Genomic DNA, 23,319 nt, shown 5'->3' with positions numbered 1-23,319 from the left:
CCCCGCGACCCTCGTGAGGAAAAGCGGTAGAAAATGAATGAATGAATGAACTTTTATTTTATGAACTTGACTGCTGTGCCCCGCTTTTACCCATGTTTTAACTGCGTATAAACGAATGAATGTTGTATTTTAATGTATCTTTTACTCTGTTTACTTGCTTTTATTCAAGTCCATTTTTCTGTAAAGCGTCTTTGAGTATTTTGAAAAGTGCTATACAAATAAAGTGTATTATTATTATTAATAATATGCAACCTGGGATCATGACTTGAGCCAACATTTTGATGGTTTAAGTAGCTGTTTGATCAATTTTGTTATTTGATGTGGTCTGTTGTTTACAAAAAGCTCCTTGAAAAGGGGACATATAGCAAATTGCATGACATTTTTATAGATACAATAATTCCAGGTGGACTGTTACGTGTAAAATGTATAGTATGTATCAATGCGGCCCGCGAGTCAAAAAGTTTGCCCACCCCTGCACTAGACTCCTCACTAAGGTTCCTGGGGAACACATTTACCGCAACACTGCTCCAGCAGGAGTTCTATTTACTTTTTACACAGCTTATTTACTCTTATTCTGTCTACTATACTGGGTAATAGGAGTGTAAAGCCTTTTGTCCACAAAAACCCAACTGTTAACGTTATGTTAATTGTCCAATATGTCTTATTTTCCGATTATGTCGACTATATTGGGTAATACAAATGCAAAGGTGACTATAGGGGTGTTATTTCATGTCTTGAGGGCTCTGTAACTGTTAAAAAGCAAATATAGAAAATTGTAAACAGGCTCTCTATGTTATAACTATGAAAACATTCAATTCATTAAGATTAAATCCTACTTTGCGGAAATTCACTTATAATGGCTGGGTCTGGAACAATGGATTATTGTAATAAATGAGATGCTTTTATGCCTTCACCAAGATGATACCATTCTGTTTTTGATTGCTCTTGTGCAAGGTCTTTTATGGGGCGTGTACCTAAAGTGTATGTACAGTGAGTGAATAAACATCGTGACAGCGTGCAAATGGCATTGTGTTACCTGCAGACTGTAGAGCCGTTGTGAAAGCATTAGCACTTTGTCGAAGAACTGCAATGTGAAGAGAGAAGGTTATCCCACATTAAAATATCACAACCCATGACACTTTAAACACCTCAATCCGCCAACGTTGCATGTAAAAACAAGCGATGGATAAAAGAAGTGGAGCCAACCTCTGCCTCGGGGAACGAGCTGGACCAGAACCGGTTCCATCTGGTTGGAGTGCAGCGGCTTTCATGAACCTAAGCAACATCAGCGAACGCAATGTTATCTTTTGCTATCAAAATCATCAAATGGAAAACAGTGCAAATATTTATAAACATACTGTAGCTGAGAACAGCATACTACAGTAAACCTCGGATATATCGGATTCAATTGTTCCCACTGGTTTTGTCCGATATAAGCGAAATCCGTTTCCTATTTTTCCTATTTTTCTAAGCCCCCATAAATAATTTTATATTTTGTATTGATTTTTTTTTTTTTACAAAAAAAATCTGACAAATGTCATATAATAGGGCAAAAGCAGGCTAATAAGCAAGCTAATAAGAAGGCTAATACTAGCCTACTAGTAGTAGTAGTACAGTAAACCTCGGATATATCGGATTCAATTGTTCCCACTGGTTTTGTCCGATATAAGCGAAATCCGTTATATGCGTATACCGGAAAATGTCCGTTTTACGCATATATCGGATTTATATCCGGTATATGCGTAAATCGGATTTTATCCGTTATAAAAAGGCACTTCCTTGACTATGTTTCCAATGTACCTGGACGCGCAGGCAACGCTGCAAACGCTGCAAATGACGTCGTATAGCGGCCTGTCACGATTCGGCGAATCGGAGCGCCACGATGCGGCCATCCGATATATGCGAGGGAAATTTCATGGAAATGTATTGGAACGGGACTGGAGATTTTGTCCGAAATAGGCGAAATCCGTTATAAAAACTCAGATATATGCAATGAATTTTTATTGGAAATGCATTACAGAAAAATTGGTTCTTTTTTATCTGTCCGTTGTGAGCGAATTTCCGATATATCCGAGGTTTACTGTAATATCCCTCGCCATTTACACTTCCAATTTCAGGGCTTCACTCCATTACGGTTTTTCAAAATGATATGAATGAATAAATCATGCCATTTCATGGTTGAATGCAGCCTATTACTCAAGCATCAAAGCATAAAAGGGATAACTGAAGTAAAATAGAAATACAGACGAAAACCAAAACACATATAAAGCTGCTCGTGGGTACTTTCAGAGATGGGCGACCCGCTCGTTGAGAAAAGCCATGCAGGATTTCATTTCAGAGTCCCCAAAAACTCTTTACTCTCTACTTATTCTCTGGCAGACCCGACATTAATGTGTCTGTGAGTGCAGGTGACCAGTCGGCCACAAATGTATCTGTGGCGGCCGCACATTGAGCCATTTCACTTGTCGGGTCTGGATAATGCAGCATTTAGTTGATAGATTTGAGTTGTCCATGAATGTTTCCTGATGACAACATTGGGAGAGAAATCTGAACACAGGAAATAAAGATTGTGTTTGTGTATGTCAATCCTACCGTCTGCTCCAGAGTTTGGCTGCCACAGAGATCTTTGAGCTGAGGGTCAGAGCTGGCCCGCTGGCTTCGGTCTCTGCTTCTGGACTCACCAGAAAAGTTCTTCTTGACGCTGCCATCTGGCAGAGGAACACCAAAGGCCACAGACACAAACAATGACACACACACACAAAAAACAACAGTGAGACCAAAGAGACCACACATAAAGATAACACAAGTCACACACGAACGATGAATATCTCCATTTGCCCGTAAATCCTTTCAAACAACAAAAGCACGTTTTTTTTGGTGGGGGTAAATATCATTTTATTAATAATTCATAGTTTATTTATGGCACAAAGTGCATAAAAGTACGACCCATTAGATGGGGGGTTTCTTCAGGACATCAAGTGTACTGGACTCACTCTTAGTGAGGATGGCGGGGCTGCTGTCGTAGCCCCCAAAGGTGTCTGCTCTTCTGGGAAGGGGTCCAGAGCCACTCCCTTCATTCAGCACTTCATCTCTCACTCCAGATTGGAGCAAATTCTGGAGGTTTTCCACTGAATGAACAAAAAGGTGCAAATTTTGGTTGAAGTCGTGTAAAATATTGGAGCGGAAATGCAGACATCACAGCAAAAAAAGGTGACTCAAGTGTGAATATCATCCAGTCCGTCCTACCTTCAGTGATGGCACCTTTGAGTAAGGTCTCCCCCTGCTGGAGATCTGAGGCGTCACCCCTTAACAGTAGTTTGGAGCGGGAAGCTGTGTCCTCCAGACCGGTGACAGAGTCTGCCATGTCTGCAAAAAGCCGCAGCTTCTCAGAAAGTGCCTGGACGATGACGGCGTCCTTCTGGCTCAACCGTTCTAGACAAACAACAACAACAGTAAGGACTTAAATCAGCACGTGAAAACAATAATCTGTAAAAAAAAAAAAAAAAAAGCCTCCTGATTATTGCATTTATTACGCAATATGCTCTCCAATGGTGGCCCAAGGCCATAGTTGTTAACTATTTTCAGTCAAATACCAAAGAAAAGCGTGTTTTGTTGAAAAGCTAAAATATATACTCTACACTCCTAATGTAAATGTCAATACCGGTTGTCAAAAATGCACATTTGGCACTTCTATTACTACTACTACTACTACTACTACTACTACTACTACTACTACTACTACTACAGTAAACCTCGGACATATCGGACTCGGATATATCGGAAATTCGCTCACAACGGACAGATAAAAAAGAACCAATTTTTCTGTAATGCATTTCCAATAAAAATTCATTGCATATATCTGATTTTTTATAACGGATTTCGCCTATTTCGGACAAAATCTCCAGTCCCGTTCCAATGCATTTCCATGAAATTTCCCTCGCATATATCGGATGGCCGCATTGTGGCGCTCCGATTCGCCGAATCGTGACAGGCCGCTATACGACGTCATTTGCAGTGTTTGCAGCGTTGCCTGCGCGTCCAGGTACATTGGAAACATAGTCAAGGAAGGGCCTTTTTATAACGGATAAAATCCGATTTACGCATATACCGGATATGAATCCGATATATGCGTAAAACGGACATTTTCCGGTATACGCATATAACGGATTTCGCTTATATCGGACAAAACCAGTGGGAACAATTGAATCCGATATATCCGAGATTTACTGTACTACTACTACTACTACTAGTAGGCTAGTATTAGCCTTCTTATTAGCTTGCTTATTAGCCTGCTTTTGCCCTATTATATGACATTTGTCAGATTTTTTTTGTAAAAAAAAAAAAAAAAATCTATACAAAATATAAAATTATTTAGGGGGGCTTAAAAAATAGGCCAATGGTAGTAGTACTAATAGAAAAATAGTGACAGCTATGTTATGTACATAAATGCATTAACAGCACCCCCTCGTGGCTGGGCAGGTCAACAGCACACTTTCATTTCCAACCAATTGGGACGGTACCTTGAAATTCTTTCAACCTGGAAGCTCTGGCCTCCTCCTCCTCCTCACTGAACAGTCTCTCCTCTGTATGAGGACAGCTATCAGGGACGGTACATACATGAGTCGAGTTGTGGCCAAATCAATTGTCGTCGTGGAAAGTGCGCCGTGTCGCGCCTACCTCTCTACGGCTTGCCGGATGTGTGCCATCCACGTGTTTCTTTCCTCCTTGGAGGTGGTGTGGATCTCGTACATCTCCGGCTCGTTGGAGGAGGCACAGATCAGAAACATGGCTTTTTCCTCATGGGCCACCTCTCTCACGATCAGCTTCTGAAGAGAGATGACCGACGGCTTGTTGTCCTAGTGCAGGGAAAGCAGAATATTGATGCCCAGTAGCGTCAACACTGTTTCATGTCACCTGCATGCCACACTAGGGTATTTACTTGATGGAATTTAAAGTGTCACATTCTAAAGGGCCTATGAAAAATATTTTAAATATGACTTCAGGACATATGCCAGGGGGGTCCAGACATTTTCCAGCGAGGGCCACATAAATAATGCTAAGAAGTTATAAAGTATACATTCCCCTAAAAAAACTATTTTAGGATCAACTTCAATCTTTTTTCCCATTTTTACGCTTGCTTTTTTTCTTCAAAACATTTCTACTTTCTTCTTCAATAGTCTGTTTTTTAATTTTTATTTTCCAACCATTTCAGTTTTCTTCATGGACATTTTCTGACTTTATTGCCATAATATTTTCATTTTAATCACACGAACATTATAACCTTTTCCACATCCAAATTTTCCCCCAAAATTACAACTTTACACATTTGCACTCGTTTTATTACAACTTATATAAATATCTTTAATATTTCCACTTTACGCAACTATATTGCCTCACAGTATTATACTGTTATTCTGGTAAAATTGTAACTTGTTAGATTAATTAATTTGTTTCCATTTTTGCAGTTTTCTTCTCTTGGTTTTCTTTAAATTCAATGATAATTTTAAAATGTGCTGTGGGGCCAATAAAAGTGCACCCGTGGGCGGTAAATGGCCCCGTGGCCACATGTGGAGTACATTCCCATAGGCTTACTCACCACTGCAGCAAATACATATCGCTGATCCTTCTCTTGTAGCAGCAGTAGCACGTCTGAGAGGAGAACTGCAAGAATATCTGAAAGGAAAATAAAATAAGATGAGGTCAACAATTAGGGCTGAAAAATCTATTTTTGCCATCCCTAATGATGACATGCATAATATCATTACTTGGTCGAAGCGTTTCCTCTATTGTGTCATATTCCCAACCTTTGAGCCTGCCAGAAGCAGCTTTCCAGTTGACGGTCCCCTCGTGGAGCAGCCGCCTCCGACCTTGTGCCAAGTCCTCCCGCCGGAACACTCGGCCATCTTTGATTTTCCCCAGCGCCTTGGGCTCCATCTTGTTGTGGATGTCACGAAGGCGACACGTCTTCTCGTGCAGGTTAACCAATGCGTCCACTTGAACAATAGTGTCTTTAATGAAGGCGAGTGCTCGGTTCAGGTCAGCGTGCTCCTCAGAACCCACTAAGGGAAATAAGCCAAACAAATCTAAAAAAAACACACTTTATTCTCAGTGGAAAAACAACAAAATGCATGCAAAGGACCTTCAGTGTTGTGCAGAATGCGCTCCACAAGGACGGGGTACTTGGTAATGCGCTGGGTCACCAACAGAATGCACTCGGACACTCCTAGCCTTCGCACAATGGACAGGTTGTTGATTTTCTGTGAGGAGAAAATATAACATTGACTCCAAGGAGATTTCTACCGTTGTAGAAAAACAATCAGATAGAAGCGTCTCACCCGGATGATGCTGTGGAACCTTTTGTTTGTTTGCATCTGTTCTTTGTAGTAGCCCATGGCCTCAGAGTGGTGACTACAGAAATCACCGTAGCTAGCCTTCATCTTCTCACCTATTTCACCTGAAAACTGCACACCAAAAACATTGTCAAAACTAAAACCAAAAGGGCCGCTCAGCATTTGCATGTTTTAGTTGGCCTCTGGTCTACCTGTGCAATCAGTACGTCCGCTATTCTGTCCACCGTGTAGTTCCCCTCGGTGGCAGAAACAATGTTGTCTCGCTGCCGTTCCTTGAGACGGGACAAGAAGTTCATGTGGAGATCCAGGAGGTTTTCCAAACGTGGGAAGAGACACTCCAGCCTGCCCGAATCCAGCTGGAGGGTCTCCTTCAACTCTTTGACATAAACGTGCAGCATGATCTTCAGCGTCCGCACGTGATGCATTTCGGTCTGCATCAGCTCTGCAGATGTAGAAAGCGACATGTGACATCACTACAATAAATATCATTTTGGTCTTGGCAACAGTGCATCCGTGTATGCTGGGACATTATTATTATTTACTCTGGCTGTCAATTGATTAAAACATTTAATTGCAATTAATCATATTGTGTCCATCGTTAACTCATATTTAATCACAGACAGAAAGACAATTTTATGTATGATATAGGGATGCAGCATCTCTGTGTGGAGTTTCATGTTCTCCCCATGCATGCGTGCGTTTTCTCCGGTTTCCTCCCCCATTCCAAAAACATGTTAGATTCATTGGCCACTCCAAATTTTCCATAGGTATGAATGTGAGTGTGAATGGTTGTTTGTCTATATGTGCCCAGTGATTGGCTGGCCACCAGTCCAGGGTGTACCCCGCCTCTCACCAAAAGACAGCTTGGATAGGCTCCAGCATACCTGCAACCCTCGTGAGGATAAGCAGTAGAAAATGGATGGATGGTAAATGATTCCATACGCATCTAGATACACAGGTTAAAAAGGGGAACTGCACTTTTTTGGAATTTTGCCAATCATTCCCAATCCTCATGTGAAACACCAACAAATTTCTTTCCTTTTCCATGCATTATAACACAAGAAAACATATTTCGACTATGAAGCCCTCATAATAAACCTCTACCAAGGTTGCATGGTTTGATATCCATGCTGTGATCATGCATTAACACGTACACGGATGATAACATGGAATAGTTGCAGTATTGCCCTATTTGGATGATTTAAAACACTACCAAACTTATTTTCTCAGCGCATTGATACACATACTTTTGCTAGTTCTGTCAACAACAGCGGCAACAACACTTAGGATGTCTGTGTCTTCCAGCACAAGACGTGTATAGGTGTATCCCAATGACAGCATTGTAAGATAGCTGAAATTAACTTGTTTTGTGAATGTTTGGCAAATCTTATTTTTTAAAGTGCATTTCCCCTTTAAGATATGATTAAAAAAATGATATATTTTTAAAGCAGAATGATTCGATGCAGTGTACAAAGGATTTGATATGATTCAAAGGTTACGTTTGTTGATGTAAACATGAATCATGAACATTATAGAATTCTTAAAAGAGCACAGTGAGTGGTCCCACGCACAGGACAGCAGGAAACATTCAAGCACAATGAAAAAAAAAAAAAATCAAATAACTACATCAAATTCTTTGTATAGGAATATCAATTTTCCAAATATGGGCCATCATTTTATTCCAACAACATACAGTCAGAAAACCTAAAGTTTTTGTTTTGCATGTATAATGCAAATGGAGAAAGCACCATGTAACTTTCTCCCACGCTGCACAGATGGAATATTGTAGTTTCCCCTTTTTCTTTCACCTCATATTTGCTCCATAATGCTGATACAGTAAACCTCGGATATATCGGATTCAATTGTTCCCACTGGTTTTGTCCGATATAAGCGAAATCCGTTATATGCGTATACCGGAAAATGTCCGTTTTACGCATATATCGGATTTATATCCGGTATATGCGTAAATGGGATTTTATCCGTTATAAAAAGGCACTTCCTTGACTATGTTTCCAATGTACCTGGACGCGCAGGCAACGCTGCAAACGCTGCAAATGACGTCGTATAGCGGCCTGTCACGATTCGGCGAATCGGAGCGCCACGATGCGGCCATCCGATATATGCGAGGGAAATTTCATGGAAATGCATTGGAACGGGACTGGAGATTTTGTCCGAAATCCGTTATAAAAAATCCGATATACGTATGCAATGAATTTTTATTGGAAATGCATTACAGAAAAATCGGTTCTTTTTTATCTGTCCGTTGTGAGCGAATTTCCGATATATCCGAGTCCGATATATCCGAGGTTTAGTGTACTATGTGGGAATGCATAAGTTGAGGACGCTCGAGTGTCCTCGGCGATCGAGTGGTTAGCGCGCAGGCCACACAGCAAGGAGACCCGAGTTAAATTCCACCCTTGGCCATTTCTGTGTGGAGTTTGCATGTGCTCCCCATGCGTGGGTTTTGTCCAGGTACTCCGGTTTCCTTCAAAAACATGCTAGGTTAGTCGGTGACTCCAAATTGTCCATAGGTATGAATGTGGGTGGGAATGGCTGTTTGTCTATACGTATGTGCCCTGTGATTGGCTGGCCACCAGTCCAGGGTGTACCCCGCCTCTCGCCCGAAGACAGCTGTGATAGGCTCCAGCACCCCCATGACCCTTGTGAGGATAAGTGATAAAAAATGAATGAAAAAGTTGTGAGGACCTTGTCAATGCCAAATGCCAATGTGCATTTTGGCTCGGTGCACCTCCCCGAAAAACAAAGTCCAGGCTGGCACTGGTGGATGCTGGCTCTGTTATTCATTTAGGGCTTTTAATTTGATGTTGTACCAGTCTTAGTTTTACACAATAAGATGAATTAGATGGCTCTAATGTACAGTATGTTTTGCTGATGCGTTGAAAATGCTGATGCCATTTCCATCCATTGCTGTCCTCAGTCATGGTCACATTGACAAAACCCCAAACAGCTGTCCCTGGCAATGCCTGTCTGTAACTAGAGCAGATCCTAACTGAGATTTTTGCGTTTTTTAATCGTATCTTGACCCATCGATGTATCAGGATGAATATCAGATCGCATATATTTGTGATTAAATATTTGAATGGATTGACAGCCTTAATTAATATTTATGTTTTATATAGGTTATCACAAATGGCCAGCATTCATTGCTGATGTAATAGTAATAGAAGCACCAACCGTATATGACATCCTGTCTCTTTGTGGCCTCTTTCGAGTGCTTCCTAGCATACTGCTGGTCAACTGCCAAACTCCAGGACTCTGCTTCCAGGTCCTGCGCATCGGACTCCAGATCAGCCCGTACTGCAGCATAGTGAGCATCTGAGAACAGGAGAGAACAAAAGCACGACGCCGTAAATGACTCAGGTGTTTATACTGTCATTTGGAACACTAGTAATACAAAAAAAGCACAAGTACAAGTCTGTGTGACGGGCTACACAGTTCTACATATGAAGAGCTTGCAACCAAAAGGCGCTAAATCCAATTTTCACTAAGTTGCATGTTTTTCATGAGTTTAATAGACCTCTGTCATGTGTATCCAAATCACATATTTTGGTCTTGAAATCATTTTAAAAAATATGAAAAAAAGTGATATGAAATGTATGCTTTCAACCAAAAGGCGCTATTTCCATTTCAGATTTCAACCAAAAGGAGCTAAATCCCTTTCTTTATTCTTTATTCTGATTGGCCCAAGTTTCCCATCTATTGATAATCTGACCAATCAGAGAGAAGAATACAATTGGCACTGCACATACAGAAAACCAGTATCAGTGCGCATCCTGTTTTGTTTGTGTACATTAAGTACACGTATGATAGTTACAGTATGTTATGCAATTCAGGAGAACACAAATTGTGTTTTTACAGTATTCTGTAACATGGAAGTTTTTTTACGCCATAAAAGGCATGTCTCTACCTTGACACCTCCAACTTTCATGAGAAACATTATTTTACTTGTACTAAAAAACATACAATGTAAAGAGTTTGGAATGAGATGATTTTTGTCACTGTCACCTTCATGGTGCAGTCAAATATGAGCACTGCTTTTAATAACATTTTCATTAATTTAATTAATAATAATTATTTTGTATTGTATGTTGAGAATGGCTTCTGTGTTGTAATTATTTTATTAGCATAGCACATTAAAGCACCTTACATTCTTTTACAACAATGCCATTGAAGAAGTTAAAGGTGACTTCAAATTTCAGCCAAAAGGCGCTAAATCCATCATTTCAGCCAAAAGGCACTAAATCCGAAAAAAAAAATAATAATAAAAAAAATATATAAAATACATGGTGTGTGCAGGATTTTTATAGCATGCATTTTTATGACCTATATTGATAGCTCTTTCATTTGCAATATAGACTTGATGACCAAATAGATTGATATGTGCGTAGTTAAAAATCATTGATTTTCTCGAAATCAGTCAAAATGGATTTAGCGCCTTTTGGTTGAAAGCTCTTCATATGTAAGTATATGATGTACTACTCTCGTCGGCCTTTAGGTGTCGGTAATGCATACTGTAACTTCAATGCTGTCAATTTCACAAACATCATCTTAGACTTGTGACTACATATCTCTTAAGAGGTGCATGGAGAGCAGCGTAGATGTTGTTGTTGGCACCAAATTCTGTCTGACTAAGTTCGGCATCCGTGTATTCCAGTTCATAAAGATATGCCTTTGGCTTCATGCTAAAAGGAATGTTGTCATCACTATTAATGTAGACAGACATGTTTACTTTCACTATCCCAGCAGTACACTGTGAAACTGGTGAAGCAAATGTGCGTACCAATGGACAGGCGGGAGCTACAAGTGATGCAACGGCAGAGAACATAATTTGCGAGGTCTGATTTTTTTTTTTTATAGTACGCAGTAATGCAAATGTATGATGCTTTAGAAGCCATATTGTTTTGAGAATCCAAACTCTTTACTTATCTGTCCCCAGCAACTAGCTGGAACTACTTTCCTCAGCACCCAAATCCCACCAGAACTCCTCTCAGGACACCAAGTGGGGAGTGAGTTGCTGTTGACGGACCTCACGGACCTCATAAGAAAACACCTTCCAGCCCCTCCAGACTGAACAGGAACCAGGCTGCAAAAAGGTGGACAGCTTACCTTCCACTATGATGGACTCAGCGGTGGAGGGAACGAGGGAAATGGTGTCTTCAGTGAAGCGCTTGGAACGAAGAGCATCAGTTTCATCCATCTCCCCAGAGAGAGATCTGAAGGATGACAAACCACAGGTCCTAAGTAAAATAAATACTCAGGAAGAATAAATAGCTACACAATTTCTCTGTCTGGGCTTATTTATTCATATGGTAATTCTAAGATCCTTCATTTGAGGCACATTCAACAGCACTGAGAAGGAAGTGGTGATGTCACTGACCCTGAGCTGCTGGGGTTTAAAGTCGGGGATGCGGGAGAGGTGGCGCAGTGGGACGCACTAGGCTGGATATTTGGTCCCCGAGGAATGATGGTCATGCCGGGGGGGCCGGGAAAAGTTGGGTTCCCATTCAGGGTTTGTGAGGAGGATGCGCTCGAGTGTTCGTGTCCTCGGTCCCGGTCCTTTAGTGCTGGGAGAGAAATGACCCAGAAGTTGGGAGATGAATGTATGGAAAAATGATATGATGACACCCAATAACACCCATTGAAGTCATCTGTTTCCAGTTAAGCATGTACAGGCGTCCCTCATTGCATCGCGGTTTTAAAAAAATGAATGATTGAATAAAATGGTGACACAAATAAAACAACAAATAATGACAAACCGTGGATTAGGTGTAGACATTGCATCACATCACCATCACACTGCACTGAGTCAAAGAGTGAAAGGAGCAAGTTGACTTGAATTCTTACTACTTTCTTCTACACTCAGTTTAAAAGCTTAAAAAGGTAAAGTGCACTTTTTTGGGAACTTCATCATCCACAATTCTTATGTGAAATTCTTTTCTCTGAGTTGTAAAGATAGAAAAAACGCTAAAAAGAGGTAGGTAAGAATGCACATAATGGGACACACCTATCCCGTCTAGAACTACTGATATTAAAACACCTCCAACAAGGTTTTATATCCATGCTGCAACCATGTAGTAACAGGCACATTCGTGAAAACATGTAATACTTACAGTATTGGTGATGGAGCACAGTGAATATGAATATATCAATATGAGTGATATGAGTGAATGTGGCGGCACGGCGGTCTAGTGGTTAGTGCGCAGACCTCACAGCTAGGAGACCAGGGTTCAATTCCACCCTCGGCCATCTCTGTGTGGAGTTTGCATGTTCTCCCCGTGCATGCGTGGGCTTTCTCCGGGTACTCCGGTTTCCTCCCACATTCCAAAAACATGCTAGGTTAATTGGCCACTCCAAATTGTCCATAGGTATGAATGTGAGTGTGAATTGTTGTTTGTCTATATGTGCCCTGTGATTGGCTGGCCACCAGTCCAGGGTGTACCCCACCTCGCGCCCGAAGACAGCTGGGACCCTCGTGAGGAAAAAGCGGTAGAAAATGAATGAACGAATGAGTGAATGTAGTAGACATTCATCAAAAAAAATCCCAAAAATCAAAATATCCAAAAAAAAAAAATAAGGAACAAGAACCGGAATATAATTTTCCCACTTTTGGACAGATTTAGTAGAGATACTCAATTGTATCTCACCATTAAATTTACACATGTATACACAATCTACACTGCAAAACCGCTGCTCAAGCTCTGCAACCATTCTGTCCAGTGGACATCAATTATATAATAATCATTATTATATTATTAATTAGCCTATTACTACTACTACTAGTTGTAGTAGTGGATTAGTAGTGGACTACTACTACTACTAGTTGTAGTAGGCTAGTATTAGCCGAGAGAAAGCCGAGTGTGAAATATTACTCATGGGGGATTGGAAGGGAGTGTGTGCTGTCAGGGATGACGCCAAGGCTCTTAACTTGGGGAAACAGTAGGAAGTAAGAATCCATCAATTTGAATAGTAAGGGAGTGGGCCAATGAGTGTGGAGAGTGAGAGCCTATAAGTAGAGCCTATAAGTAGAACTTCACATTATTAACATACAAGCATATTGAAAGTTTGAGCATATTGATGAACATCCAGTTAGTGATGGCTTGAAGACAGTCAGTAAGGGCAGTAGGGGGGGCTGTTGGGGAGGGCTTAGTTGCAATATAGATCTGGGTGTCATCATGTTGCCAAGATGACACACCTTTCGAGTGCATGAGTGCATGAGTGCCGGCAGCCCCAGACTGTAAATGAGATAGAATGATGGGTGCTCCCTTGTGTTGCCAGCTATTTCTACAAGTGCGGCTTGAGTGTCTGACTCATTTCCAATGGCTAGTACATCTATCCTGCTATACAACCTGCACATTGACTCCTCTAAAGTATGTCCAAGTGTCATTGAATCTCCTGTCACTCTCTATCCATCCATCCATCCATCCATTTTCCTCCGCTTATCCGGGTCCGGGTCGCGGGGGCAGCAGTCTTAGAAGGGAAGCCCAGACTTCCCGGTCCCCAGCCACCTCCTCCAGCTCCACCGGGAGGACACCAAGGCGTTCCCAGGCCAGCTGTGAGACATAGTCCCTCCAGCGTGTCCTAGGTCTGCCCCGGGGCCTTTTCCCGGCTGGGCATGCCAGGAACACCTCCCCAGGGAGGCGTCCGGGCGGCATCCGGACTAGATGCCCGAGCCACCTCAACTGACTCCTCTCGATGTGAAGGAGAAGCGGCTCTACTCTGAGCCCCTCCCGGATGGCTGAGCTCCTCACCCTATCTCTTAGGGTGAGTCCAGCTACCCTACGGAGGAAACTCATTTCAGCCGCCTGTATCCGCGATCTCATTCTTTCGGTCATGACCCAAAGCTCATGACCATAGGTGAGGATGGGAACATAGATCGACCGGTAAATTGAGAGCTTTGCCCTCCGGCTCAGCTCTCTTTTCACCACGACGGTCCGGTACAGCGACCGCATTACTGCCGAGGCTGCACCGATCCGTCTGTCGACCTCACGCTCCCACTTTCCCTCACTCGTGAACAAGACCCCGAGATACTTAAACTCCTCCACCTGGGGCAGGACCTCATTCCCAACCCGGAGAGAGCACTCCACCCTTTCCCGACTGAGAACCATGGCCTCTGATTTGGAGGTACTGAGTCTCATCCCAGCCGCTTCACACTCAGATGCAAACCGTCCCAGTAAAAGCTGAAGGTCGCAGCCCGAAGAAGCCATAAGAACCACATCATCTGCAAATAGCAGAGATGAGATTCTAAGGCCCCCGAACTGGACTCCCTCAACACCTTGGCTGCGCCTAGAAATTCTGTCCATGAAAATTGTGAACAGAATCGGTGACAAAGGGCAGCCTTGGCGGAGGCCAACGTTTACCGGAAACAGGCTCGACTTACTACTGGCAATGCGAACCAGACTCCTGCCCCGTTTGTACAAGGACCGGATAGCACGTAGTAACGCGCCACCAATCCCGTACTCCCGGAGCACCCCCCAAAGGACGCTACGAGGGACACGGTCGAATGCCTTTTCCAGGTCCACAAAGCACATGTAGACTGGTTGGGCAAACTCCCATGCACCCTCAAGCACCCTTGTGAGGGTGTAGAGCTGGTCCAGTGTTCCACGACCAGGACGAAAACCGCATTGGACCTCTTGTATCAGAGGTTCGGCCAACGGTCGTACCCTTCTCTCCAGCACCCTGGAATAGACTTTCCCAGGGAGGCTGAGGAGTGTGATCCCCCTGTAGTTGGAACACACCCTCTGGTCACCCTTCTTGAAAAGGGGGACCACCACCCCGGTCTGCCAATCCAAAAGGTACTGTTCCCGACTTCCATGCAATGTTGAAGAGACGTGTCAGCCAAGACAGTCCCTCAACATCCAGAGCCTTGAGGAATTCTGGGCGGAACTCGTCCACCCCCAGAGCTTTGCCACTGAGGAGCGTGTTAACGACCCCAGATACCTCAGCCACAGTGATGGTACTGTCCACGTATGTGTCCTCAGACTCTGCTTCCTCTATGGAAGGTATGTCAGTGGGATTGAGAAGGGCCTCAAAGTATTCCTTCCACCGTCCGACTACATCCCCAGTCGAGGTCAGCAGGCCCCCGTCTCCACTGTAAACAGTGTGGACTGGGCACTGCTTCCCTTATCTGAGGCGCCGGATGGTTTGCCAGAACCTCTTCGAGGCCGACCGAAAGTCGTGCTCCATGGCCTCACCGAATTCCTCCCACACCCGAGTTTTTGCCTCGACCACCGCCGAAGCCGCAAACCGTTTGGCCTGACGGTACCTGTCAGCTGCTTCCGGAGTCCCACAAGCCATCAAGGCTCGATAGGACTCCTTCAGCTTGACGGCAGCCCTGACCTCTGGTGTCCACCATCGGGTTCGGGGCCTGCCACCGCGACTGGCACCGACCGCCTTGCGGCCGCAACTCCGGTCAGCTGCCTCAGCAATGGAGGCACGGAATATGGCCCATTCGGACTCAATATCCCGGTCCTCCCCCGGGATGCAGGTGAAGCTCTGCCGGAGGTGAGAGTTGAAGACTCGACGAACGGGAGACTCTGCCAGACATTCCCAGCACACGCTCACTACTCGTTTGGGTCTACCAGGTCTGTCCAGCATCCTCCCCCGCCATCTAATCCAACTCATCACCAGGTGGTGATCAGTTGACAGCTCAGCCCCTCTCTTCACCCGTGTGTCTAGAACATGCGGACGCAGGTCTGATGATACGACTACAAAGTCGATCATAGACCTGCGGCCTAGGGTGTCCTGGTGCCAAGTGCACTTATGGACATCCCTATGTTCGAACATGGTGTTAGTTATGGACAAACTGTGGTTCGCACAGAAGTCCAATAACATCACACCGCACGGGTTCAGATCAGGGAGGCCGTTCCTCCCAATCACGCCCCTCCAGGTCACACTGTCATTGCCCACATGGGCGTTGAAGTCTCCCAGTAGAACGACAGAGTCACCAGCTGGGGTGCTCTCCAGCACCCCTCTGACGGACTCCAAGAAGGCCGGGTACTCCGAACTGCCATTTGGTGCGTACGCACAAATGACAGTCAGGACCCTTTCCCCAGCCCGAAGGCGTAGGGAAATGACCCTCTCGTTCACCGGGGCTGACTCCAACACAGAGGCACCAAGCCGGGGGGCTATTAATAAGCCCACACCAGCTCGCCGCCTCTCCCCTGCAGCAACTCCAGAGTAGAACAAGGTCCAGCCCCTCTCGAGGAGTTTGGTTCCGGAACCCAAACTGTGGGTCGAGGTGAGTCCGACTATGTCTAGTCGGAATGTCTCAACCTCTCGCACAAGTTCAGGTTCCTTCCCCACCAGCGAAGTGACATTCCATGTCCCAAGAACCAGATTTGGCCGCCGAAGACCAGGTCGCCTACGCACCCGCCCTTGACCGCCACCCAACACACATTGCACCGGACCCTTATGCTTGCCCCCGTAGGTGGTGGGTCTACGAGGGGGAGATCCCGTGTTGCTTCTTCGGGCTGGGCCCGGCCGGGCTCCACGGGTGAAGGCCCGACCACCAGGCGCTCGCCTGCGAGCCCCTCCCCCGGGCCTGGCTCCAGGGTGAGGCCCCGGTATCCCACATCCGGGCGAGGTACGCTTTCTCCTCTCGTTCTTGCTCTCTATCCTGCCTTTCTAAAGATCTGCCTGAAAGTTCTAAATGAAAGCAAACGTGGGGCTACAACCCCTGGCAAAGATTATGGAATCACCAGTTAAAACTGTAACTTTCTGGCTTTAAGAAACACTGAAATAAATCAAGAAAAAAAAGTTGTAATTGTCAAAAACAAATTATTTTTTAGATCAAGCAGTAGGTAAAAATATGGAATCACTCAATTCAGAGGAAACAATTACACAATCATGAAAAACAAACAAACAAAAAACCCTCAAACACACCACTAGTACTTTGTTGAACCACCTCTGGCTTTCATAACAGCTTGCCGTCTGAGGCATAGACTTTACGAGTGACAAACAGTGTTCTTCATCAATTTGACTCCAACTTTGTCTGATTGCTGTTGCTAGATCAGCTTTGCAGATTGGAGCCTTGGCCTGAACCATTTTCTTCAGTTTCCACCAAAAATATTCAATTGGATTGAGATCCGGACTATTTGCAGGACATGACATTGACCTTATGTCTTTCTTCAAGGAAATTTTTCACAGTTTTTGCTCTATGGCAAGATGCATTATCATCTTAAATGATGTCATCATCCCCAAACATCCTTTCAAATGATGGAATAAGAAAAGTGTCCAACATGTCAACATAAACTTGTGCATTTATTGAACATGTAATGACAGCCATCTGCCCAGTGCCTTTACCTGACATGCAGCCCCATATCATCAGTGACTGTGGAAATTTGCAGGTTTTCTTCAGGCAGTCGTCTTCATACGTATATCTCATTGGAATGGCACTAAACAAAGGTTCCAGCATCATCCCCTTCCCCAATGCAGATCCGCGATTCATCACTGAATATGTGACTGTGGACTGTGGATGACATCCAGTCATCCACAGTCCACAATTGCTTTTCCTTAGCCCATTGTAATCTTGCTTTTTTCTGTTTAGGTGTTAACGATGGCTTTCATTTAGCTTTTCTGTAGGTAAATCCCATTTCCTTTAGGTCAGTGGTCTCAAACACGCGGCCCGTGGCCCGCAGGACACTAGTTTGAGGCCCCCGCCTTGATATGAAAGTTTAATGGCAGTGCGGCCTGCGCAAGTTTGATATGGATGCTGTATGGTATCATGTACCCAGAAAAAAATATTACATTTGATTCATGTTCATGTTAAAGGTTAAATAACTGTTAATAGTTATCCTCCCTATCCGTGTGGAAGTGGTAAGTTTTTGGCTATTTAAGTTTAAAGAAAATAACTTGAAGGCTACCGTTTAGGTCGCTAGCTCTCTAGTTTGCGAGTTAGCATGTGTCTCAAGACCCTGCAGTTGCACAATATGTTGTAAATAAAGAGTAAAAATGTGACTATAGTCGTGTTTTGTCATGTCTACAGGGCTCTAATAATGCTTTGTTAATTATAATCTGAAAAAAATAATTTGTCTACCCACCAACTATGTGGTTTCTTAAGTTTTTATTATTTGCCGTTTTATTATTATTATTATTATTATTATATTGATTTATTACTGATTTTCTTTATTCTTGATTTGTTTATTTATTTTTCATCTTATTTTGTGTAGAAAAATAAAAAGTAAGATATTTGAGAACAGTGGAATGTTTTATCAGAGCTTTTATTGTAGAAAATCTAAACCAAAGTGTATTCATTTTTCTGTTTTTAATAAATGCGTTTTTTGTTGTTTTTTTTTTTGGAAAACCTGATTCCCAGTCTCACCCAGACCCGAGCTCCAGTGGCCCCCAAGTAAATTGAGTTTGAGACCCCTGCTTTAGGTGGTTTCTTACAGTTCGGTCACAGACATTAACTCCACTTTCTGCCCATTTGTTCCTCATTTGTTTTGCTGTGCATTTTCTGTTTTCAAGACATATTGCTTTAAGTTTTCTGTCTTGACGCTTTGATGTCTTCATTGGTCTACCAGTATGCTTGCCTTTTACAACCTTCCCATGTTGTTTGTACTTGGTCCAGATTTTAGACACAGCTGACTGAACAACCAACATCTTTTGCAACATTCCGTGATGATTTACCTTCTTTAAGAGGTTTGATAACCCTCTCCGTTGTTTCAATTGACATCTCTTGCGTTGGAGCCATGATTCATGTCAGTCCTCATGGTACAACAGCTCAAGGTGTGAGTACTCTTAACTGCAGACTAATGAGCAGATTTAATTTGATGCATGTGTTCGTTTTGGAAATGGAAATTTACAGGTTGATTCCATAATTTTTTCCTTTTTCCTTGTTTTCTTGATTTATTTTAGTGTTTCTTAAAGCCAGAAAGTTGCAGTTTTAAATAACTTTAGTTTTGTGGCATTTCTGCAATCTGCTTTTTTTTCCTACAAAATTAAACAACTGAATGAACGTCCTCCAAGACTGGTGATTCAATAATTTTTGCCAGGGGTTGTTTATGGTGGAACTTTAAAATGAATTGATTTATACTCACCAAGATTAGGGGAGCCAGACAGGCCAGTCCTTGATAAAGAATCTCTCTGTGTGGAATAGAGAAACACAGCATCAGATTTGTCCAGGCCGTCTCACTAACCACGTCAATTGCAAAACCAAAATCAAATACTTTGTGACTGTGACTTCTTACAGCGTGAAAATATGTCTTCAAAGACTATTGTAAGAATGACTAATTTGACTTTTGACAGCACTTTTAATGTTTGTCTATGTATGACAGTACGAGGGCCACATTGAGAAAAATTGGAGATTTGGAGAATCAAAATCACGATCATGTTTGTAGTACGTTACTACTTCAATCTTAACTTTGTCATGTAAACCTTCTCCCTTTCACCTTCCTTACCCCGCCCCCTCCACATGGCCAAGGCCAACGGTCACATACCCCTTTTCATAGCTGTCTCAGGCAGTGCCTGTACTTAATGTACATAATCCTATATTAGTCTTTTTTTTCTTGTGAATTTCCGACTATTCTTGTATATTACAAGTTTTGTGTATGTATGTATATATATATATATATATATATATATATATATATATATATATATATATATATATATATATATATATATATATATATATATACACACACACACACACACACACACACACACACACACACACACATTATATGACACTTTTACAGATAAAATAGCACAAATCCAGGTGGACTGTTTATAAGCTTAAAGTAGCGTGCACGTATCAAAAGGTTGTGCAATGATGGTCAAGGTCCTATCTTCCGAAAACACTCCTACAAAGTCGCACTCATTGTATGATTGAAGAGTTCATAATCATGCCTGCTCCAGTCAGAACTTGTCTTTCACTACAAACTATAAATTTTTATGTACTGGTCACTGGGCATCGGACATGCCATGGCTGACATCAAGTGAAAAAAGTTTCTCCTCTCATTCTGTGTGGAAGTGGCTTTGTTGTCCTTCTTCTCCACTCCATTTCGAACAATTAAAGGGGACCTATCATGATAATTTTCTGCCCTTTCTATTGAGTTGAGCAGCTACACATGATAACCCTCACAGAAAACGCTCTACAACTTCCAGCATTGGTTTGAATTTATTCTAAGCTAATGGTAGCTTGTGAGCTACTGGCTGGAGAACTCTTTGAGTTCATACGCAGATGATTCAAAGCGTTCATTGAATCATATTGAATTTCACTTCACGTTCGAGTCTGGAAACGGTTAACCTCCATAAACGAGGGACGACCATACGGGGGTGCCCAAAGGTTTAGAGAGTGACAAGTGTTGGTTTTCATAAAGTTAGCTGCTTCAGCATTTTTAGATTACATTTGTCAGATGGTATATACCAGGGGTCTCAAACATGTGGCCCGCGGGCCAAATGGACACTAGTTTGAGGCCCCCGTCTTGATATGAAAGTTTAATGTTAGTGCGGCCTGCGCAAGTTATGATATGGATGCTCTATGGTATCATGTACCCAGAAAAAATTATTACGTTTGATTAATGTTCATGTTAAAGGTTAAATAACTGTTAATAGTTATCCTCCCTATCCGTGTGGAAGTGGTAAGTTTTTGGCTATTTAAGTTTAAAGAAAATAACTTGAAGGCTACCATTTGGGTCGCTAGCTCTCTCGTTTGCGAGCTAGCATGTGTCTCAAGACCCTGCAGTTGCGCAATATGTTGTAAATAAAAAGAGTATAAATGTGACTATAGTCGTGTTTTGTCAAGTCTACAGGGCTCTAATAATGCTTTGTTCATTTTAATCTGAAAAAAATCATTTGTCTACCCACCAACTTTATGTGGTTTCTTAAGTTTTTATTATTTGCCGTTTTATTATTATTATAATATATATTTATTTATTACTGATTGATTAATTTTCTTTATTCTTGATTTGTTTATTTATTTTTCATCTTATTTTGTGTAGAAAAATAAAAAGTAAGATATTTGAGAACAGTGGAATGTTTTATCAGAGCTTTTCTTGTAGAAAATTGGAACCAAAGCGAAGTTTTTTTTAATTTTTTGGGTTTTTTTTGTTTTTTGTTTTTTTGGAAAACCTGATGCGGCCCAGTCTCACCCAGACCCGAGCTCCAGTGGCCCCCCAAGTACATCGAGTTTGAGACCCCTGGTATATACATTGTGACTATCTTCTACCCCATGTCACTTAGTTGCCACTTTTGTCTTTGGAAAAGGCATTGTTAGTCAAACTGTTCTTGGACGGTTGGCAGAAGTTGCCCTGGGATGTTCTTTTGGTATCATTCTTTACTCATGGCTGTGCAAAATAGTGAGTGAGTCCACCCCCTTGGCTCAGAAACAACCCTACACATGAATGATTTCAGGAAGTTTTACTGTTGACATGACTACGGACTGACTGGAGCGCTCACCCTTTCTTATCTGGACAAACTTTTTTTCTGGATGCCCCAAACAATCAGAAAGGGGATTTAACAGAGAAAATGGTACGCCGGTCTTCAGGAGTCCACTACCTGTATCACTACTGACTGCTACTATTCCTGAGCTAGAGCTGCACTGGTGGTGCTCCAATCCCGCAGCGAAATCAATTTTCAGAGACAGTCAAAAGATCCGCTGTGGCAACTCCGAAATCAGGAAACAGCCAAAAGAAACACAACAACTGAACGTCTCTCCTGCATGATCTGACAAACGGTTGGTTTAAGTGCCATTCTACTCACAGCAAATGTGAAGCTCTTTCTGTGCCAAGCAATGACAACTGCATGTGTTTCCTTTTCAATTTCAATTATGTTAACCAGATTATAACAAAACATGATGTCACCTGCGCCTTTTGTGGCAGGGCTGAAATGCAGTGGAAATGTATTTTGGTGGGATTAAGTTTAATTTCATGACAAAGGTGGACTTTATTGGCATTCAGCTTATCACTTTTCATAACATTTGGGAGTATATGCAAATTGCCCTCATACTGTAAAAACAGAGGCAGACTTGGTGAAAATGAATAATTGGGTTTGGCCATGACTGTATTTAGGCTACTTGGGCAGGTCCACTGGACTGCATCCATTGTTTGTCTACGCTTCAGTGAAGTGTTTACCTTGTTCTTGGTGCTGGTGCACTCACCCAGCAGAGACTTGCAGCTCTTGTGAACATTCACAGCACAATCTGAAAAACAAAAACAACTTATAAACTACTATAATGTCAAAACAGAACTTTTTTTTTTTTAAAGAAATACCTTTTCAAACATCATTTGAATGTACTGTAAGTGGATGTGCATCTTTATTAAATGTATTATTGCTTTTTCTGGTAATAAACTGCAGGTTTCTTTTCATACAAAACATTTTGTATAAAAACAAGTATTCTCTCTACGAGTTGAATTCAAAAGAATATGATGATAAAAACACTGACACCAATGTCATCTGGCTACTTTACCCTTAATTCTAAAAAGGTAGACAGATCCCAGGTCACAGAAATGCAGTCATTACTATGCAACATGTGATTCCAACCAAGCAGAGAGAAAAGCCGGTTGAACAATAATGGTGTAGTCTGAAACACACGGGGAAAAAAGGCACAAATAAATGGCAACGCTAGAGAAGCTTCTCTACAGAGAGTCGGGTCCATTGTAAGTGGGCATGTGTTGAAGAGCCGTGCTAATGCAACACATACACAAAGACTTAACTAAATGAAGTGTGCCGCTAAAAAAATGTGTCGAATGCAAAATGAAAGCAGCACTTGTGCTCACACAGACAACGATGCTACCTCCACCATGCCTGATCAGAAGCAAGACGATTTAGCTCTTTCTCGTTGCCAGCTATTTACCATAGACAATAATGGCTGTGTTGAGTCGTTTTCAGGGGATAGTAAATCTATCCTGCAACTCCCGCAAAGGATGCTGGGTACTCCACCATCAATAGACAGATGTACAATGATGTGTACATTAGCTTTAAAATCAGCCCAGGACACATCATGGTT

At 42.5% G+C, this 23,319-nt stretch overlaps 1 protein-coding gene across 7 annotated transcripts in view; it reads right to left on the bottom strand.

Annotated features, from left to right (window-relative positions):
* Positions 1-23,319, bottom strand: part of arhgef18b (rho/rac guanine nucleotide exchange factor (GEF) 18b) — a 99,341-nt gene that overhangs the window by 29,992 nt on the left and 46,030 nt on the right. For all 7 annotated transcript variants that reach the window (XM_058072731.1, XM_058072732.1, XM_058072730.1 and 4 more), the window contains 17 exons: positions 22,445-22,512; positions 19,409-19,454; positions 11,749-11,935; positions 11,478-11,584; positions 9,546-9,686; positions 6,542-6,792; positions 6,336-6,461; positions 6,140-6,257; positions 5,805-6,059; positions 5,597-5,673; positions 4,678-4,856; positions 4,521-4,597; positions 3,247-3,432; positions 2,994-3,128; positions 2,593-2,708; positions 1,207-1,275; positions 1,037-1,084 (listed from right to left, as the gene is read on the bottom strand). In XM_058072731.1, the coding sequence (XP_057928714.1) occupies positions 1,037-1,084; positions 1,207-1,275; positions 2,593-2,708; positions 2,994-3,128; positions 3,247-3,432; positions 4,521-4,597; positions 4,678-4,856; positions 5,597-5,673; positions 5,805-6,059; positions 6,140-6,257; positions 6,336-6,461; positions 6,542-6,792; positions 9,546-9,686; positions 11,478-11,584; positions 11,749-11,935; positions 19,409-19,454; positions 22,445-22,512 (2,186 nt within the window). The remainder of the gene's footprint in view (positions 1-1,036; positions 1,085-1,206; positions 1,276-2,592; positions 2,709-2,993; positions 3,129-3,246; positions 3,433-4,520; positions 4,598-4,677; positions 4,857-5,596; positions 5,674-5,804; positions 6,060-6,139; positions 6,258-6,335; positions 6,462-6,541; positions 6,793-9,545; positions 9,687-11,477; positions 11,585-11,748; positions 11,936-19,408; positions 19,455-22,444; positions 22,513-23,319) is intronic.

The sequence above is a fragment of the Doryrhamphus excisus genome, chromosome 5 (assembly GCF_030265055.1).
Source record: "Doryrhamphus excisus isolate RoL2022-K1 chromosome 5, RoL_Dexc_1.0, whole genome shotgun sequence".
NCBI lineage: Eukaryota > Metazoa > Chordata > Actinopteri > Syngnathiformes > Syngnathidae > Doryrhamphus > Doryrhamphus excisus.
Note: the sequence above shows the minus strand (reverse complement) of the source record. Positions and strands in the feature narration are given on the sequence as shown.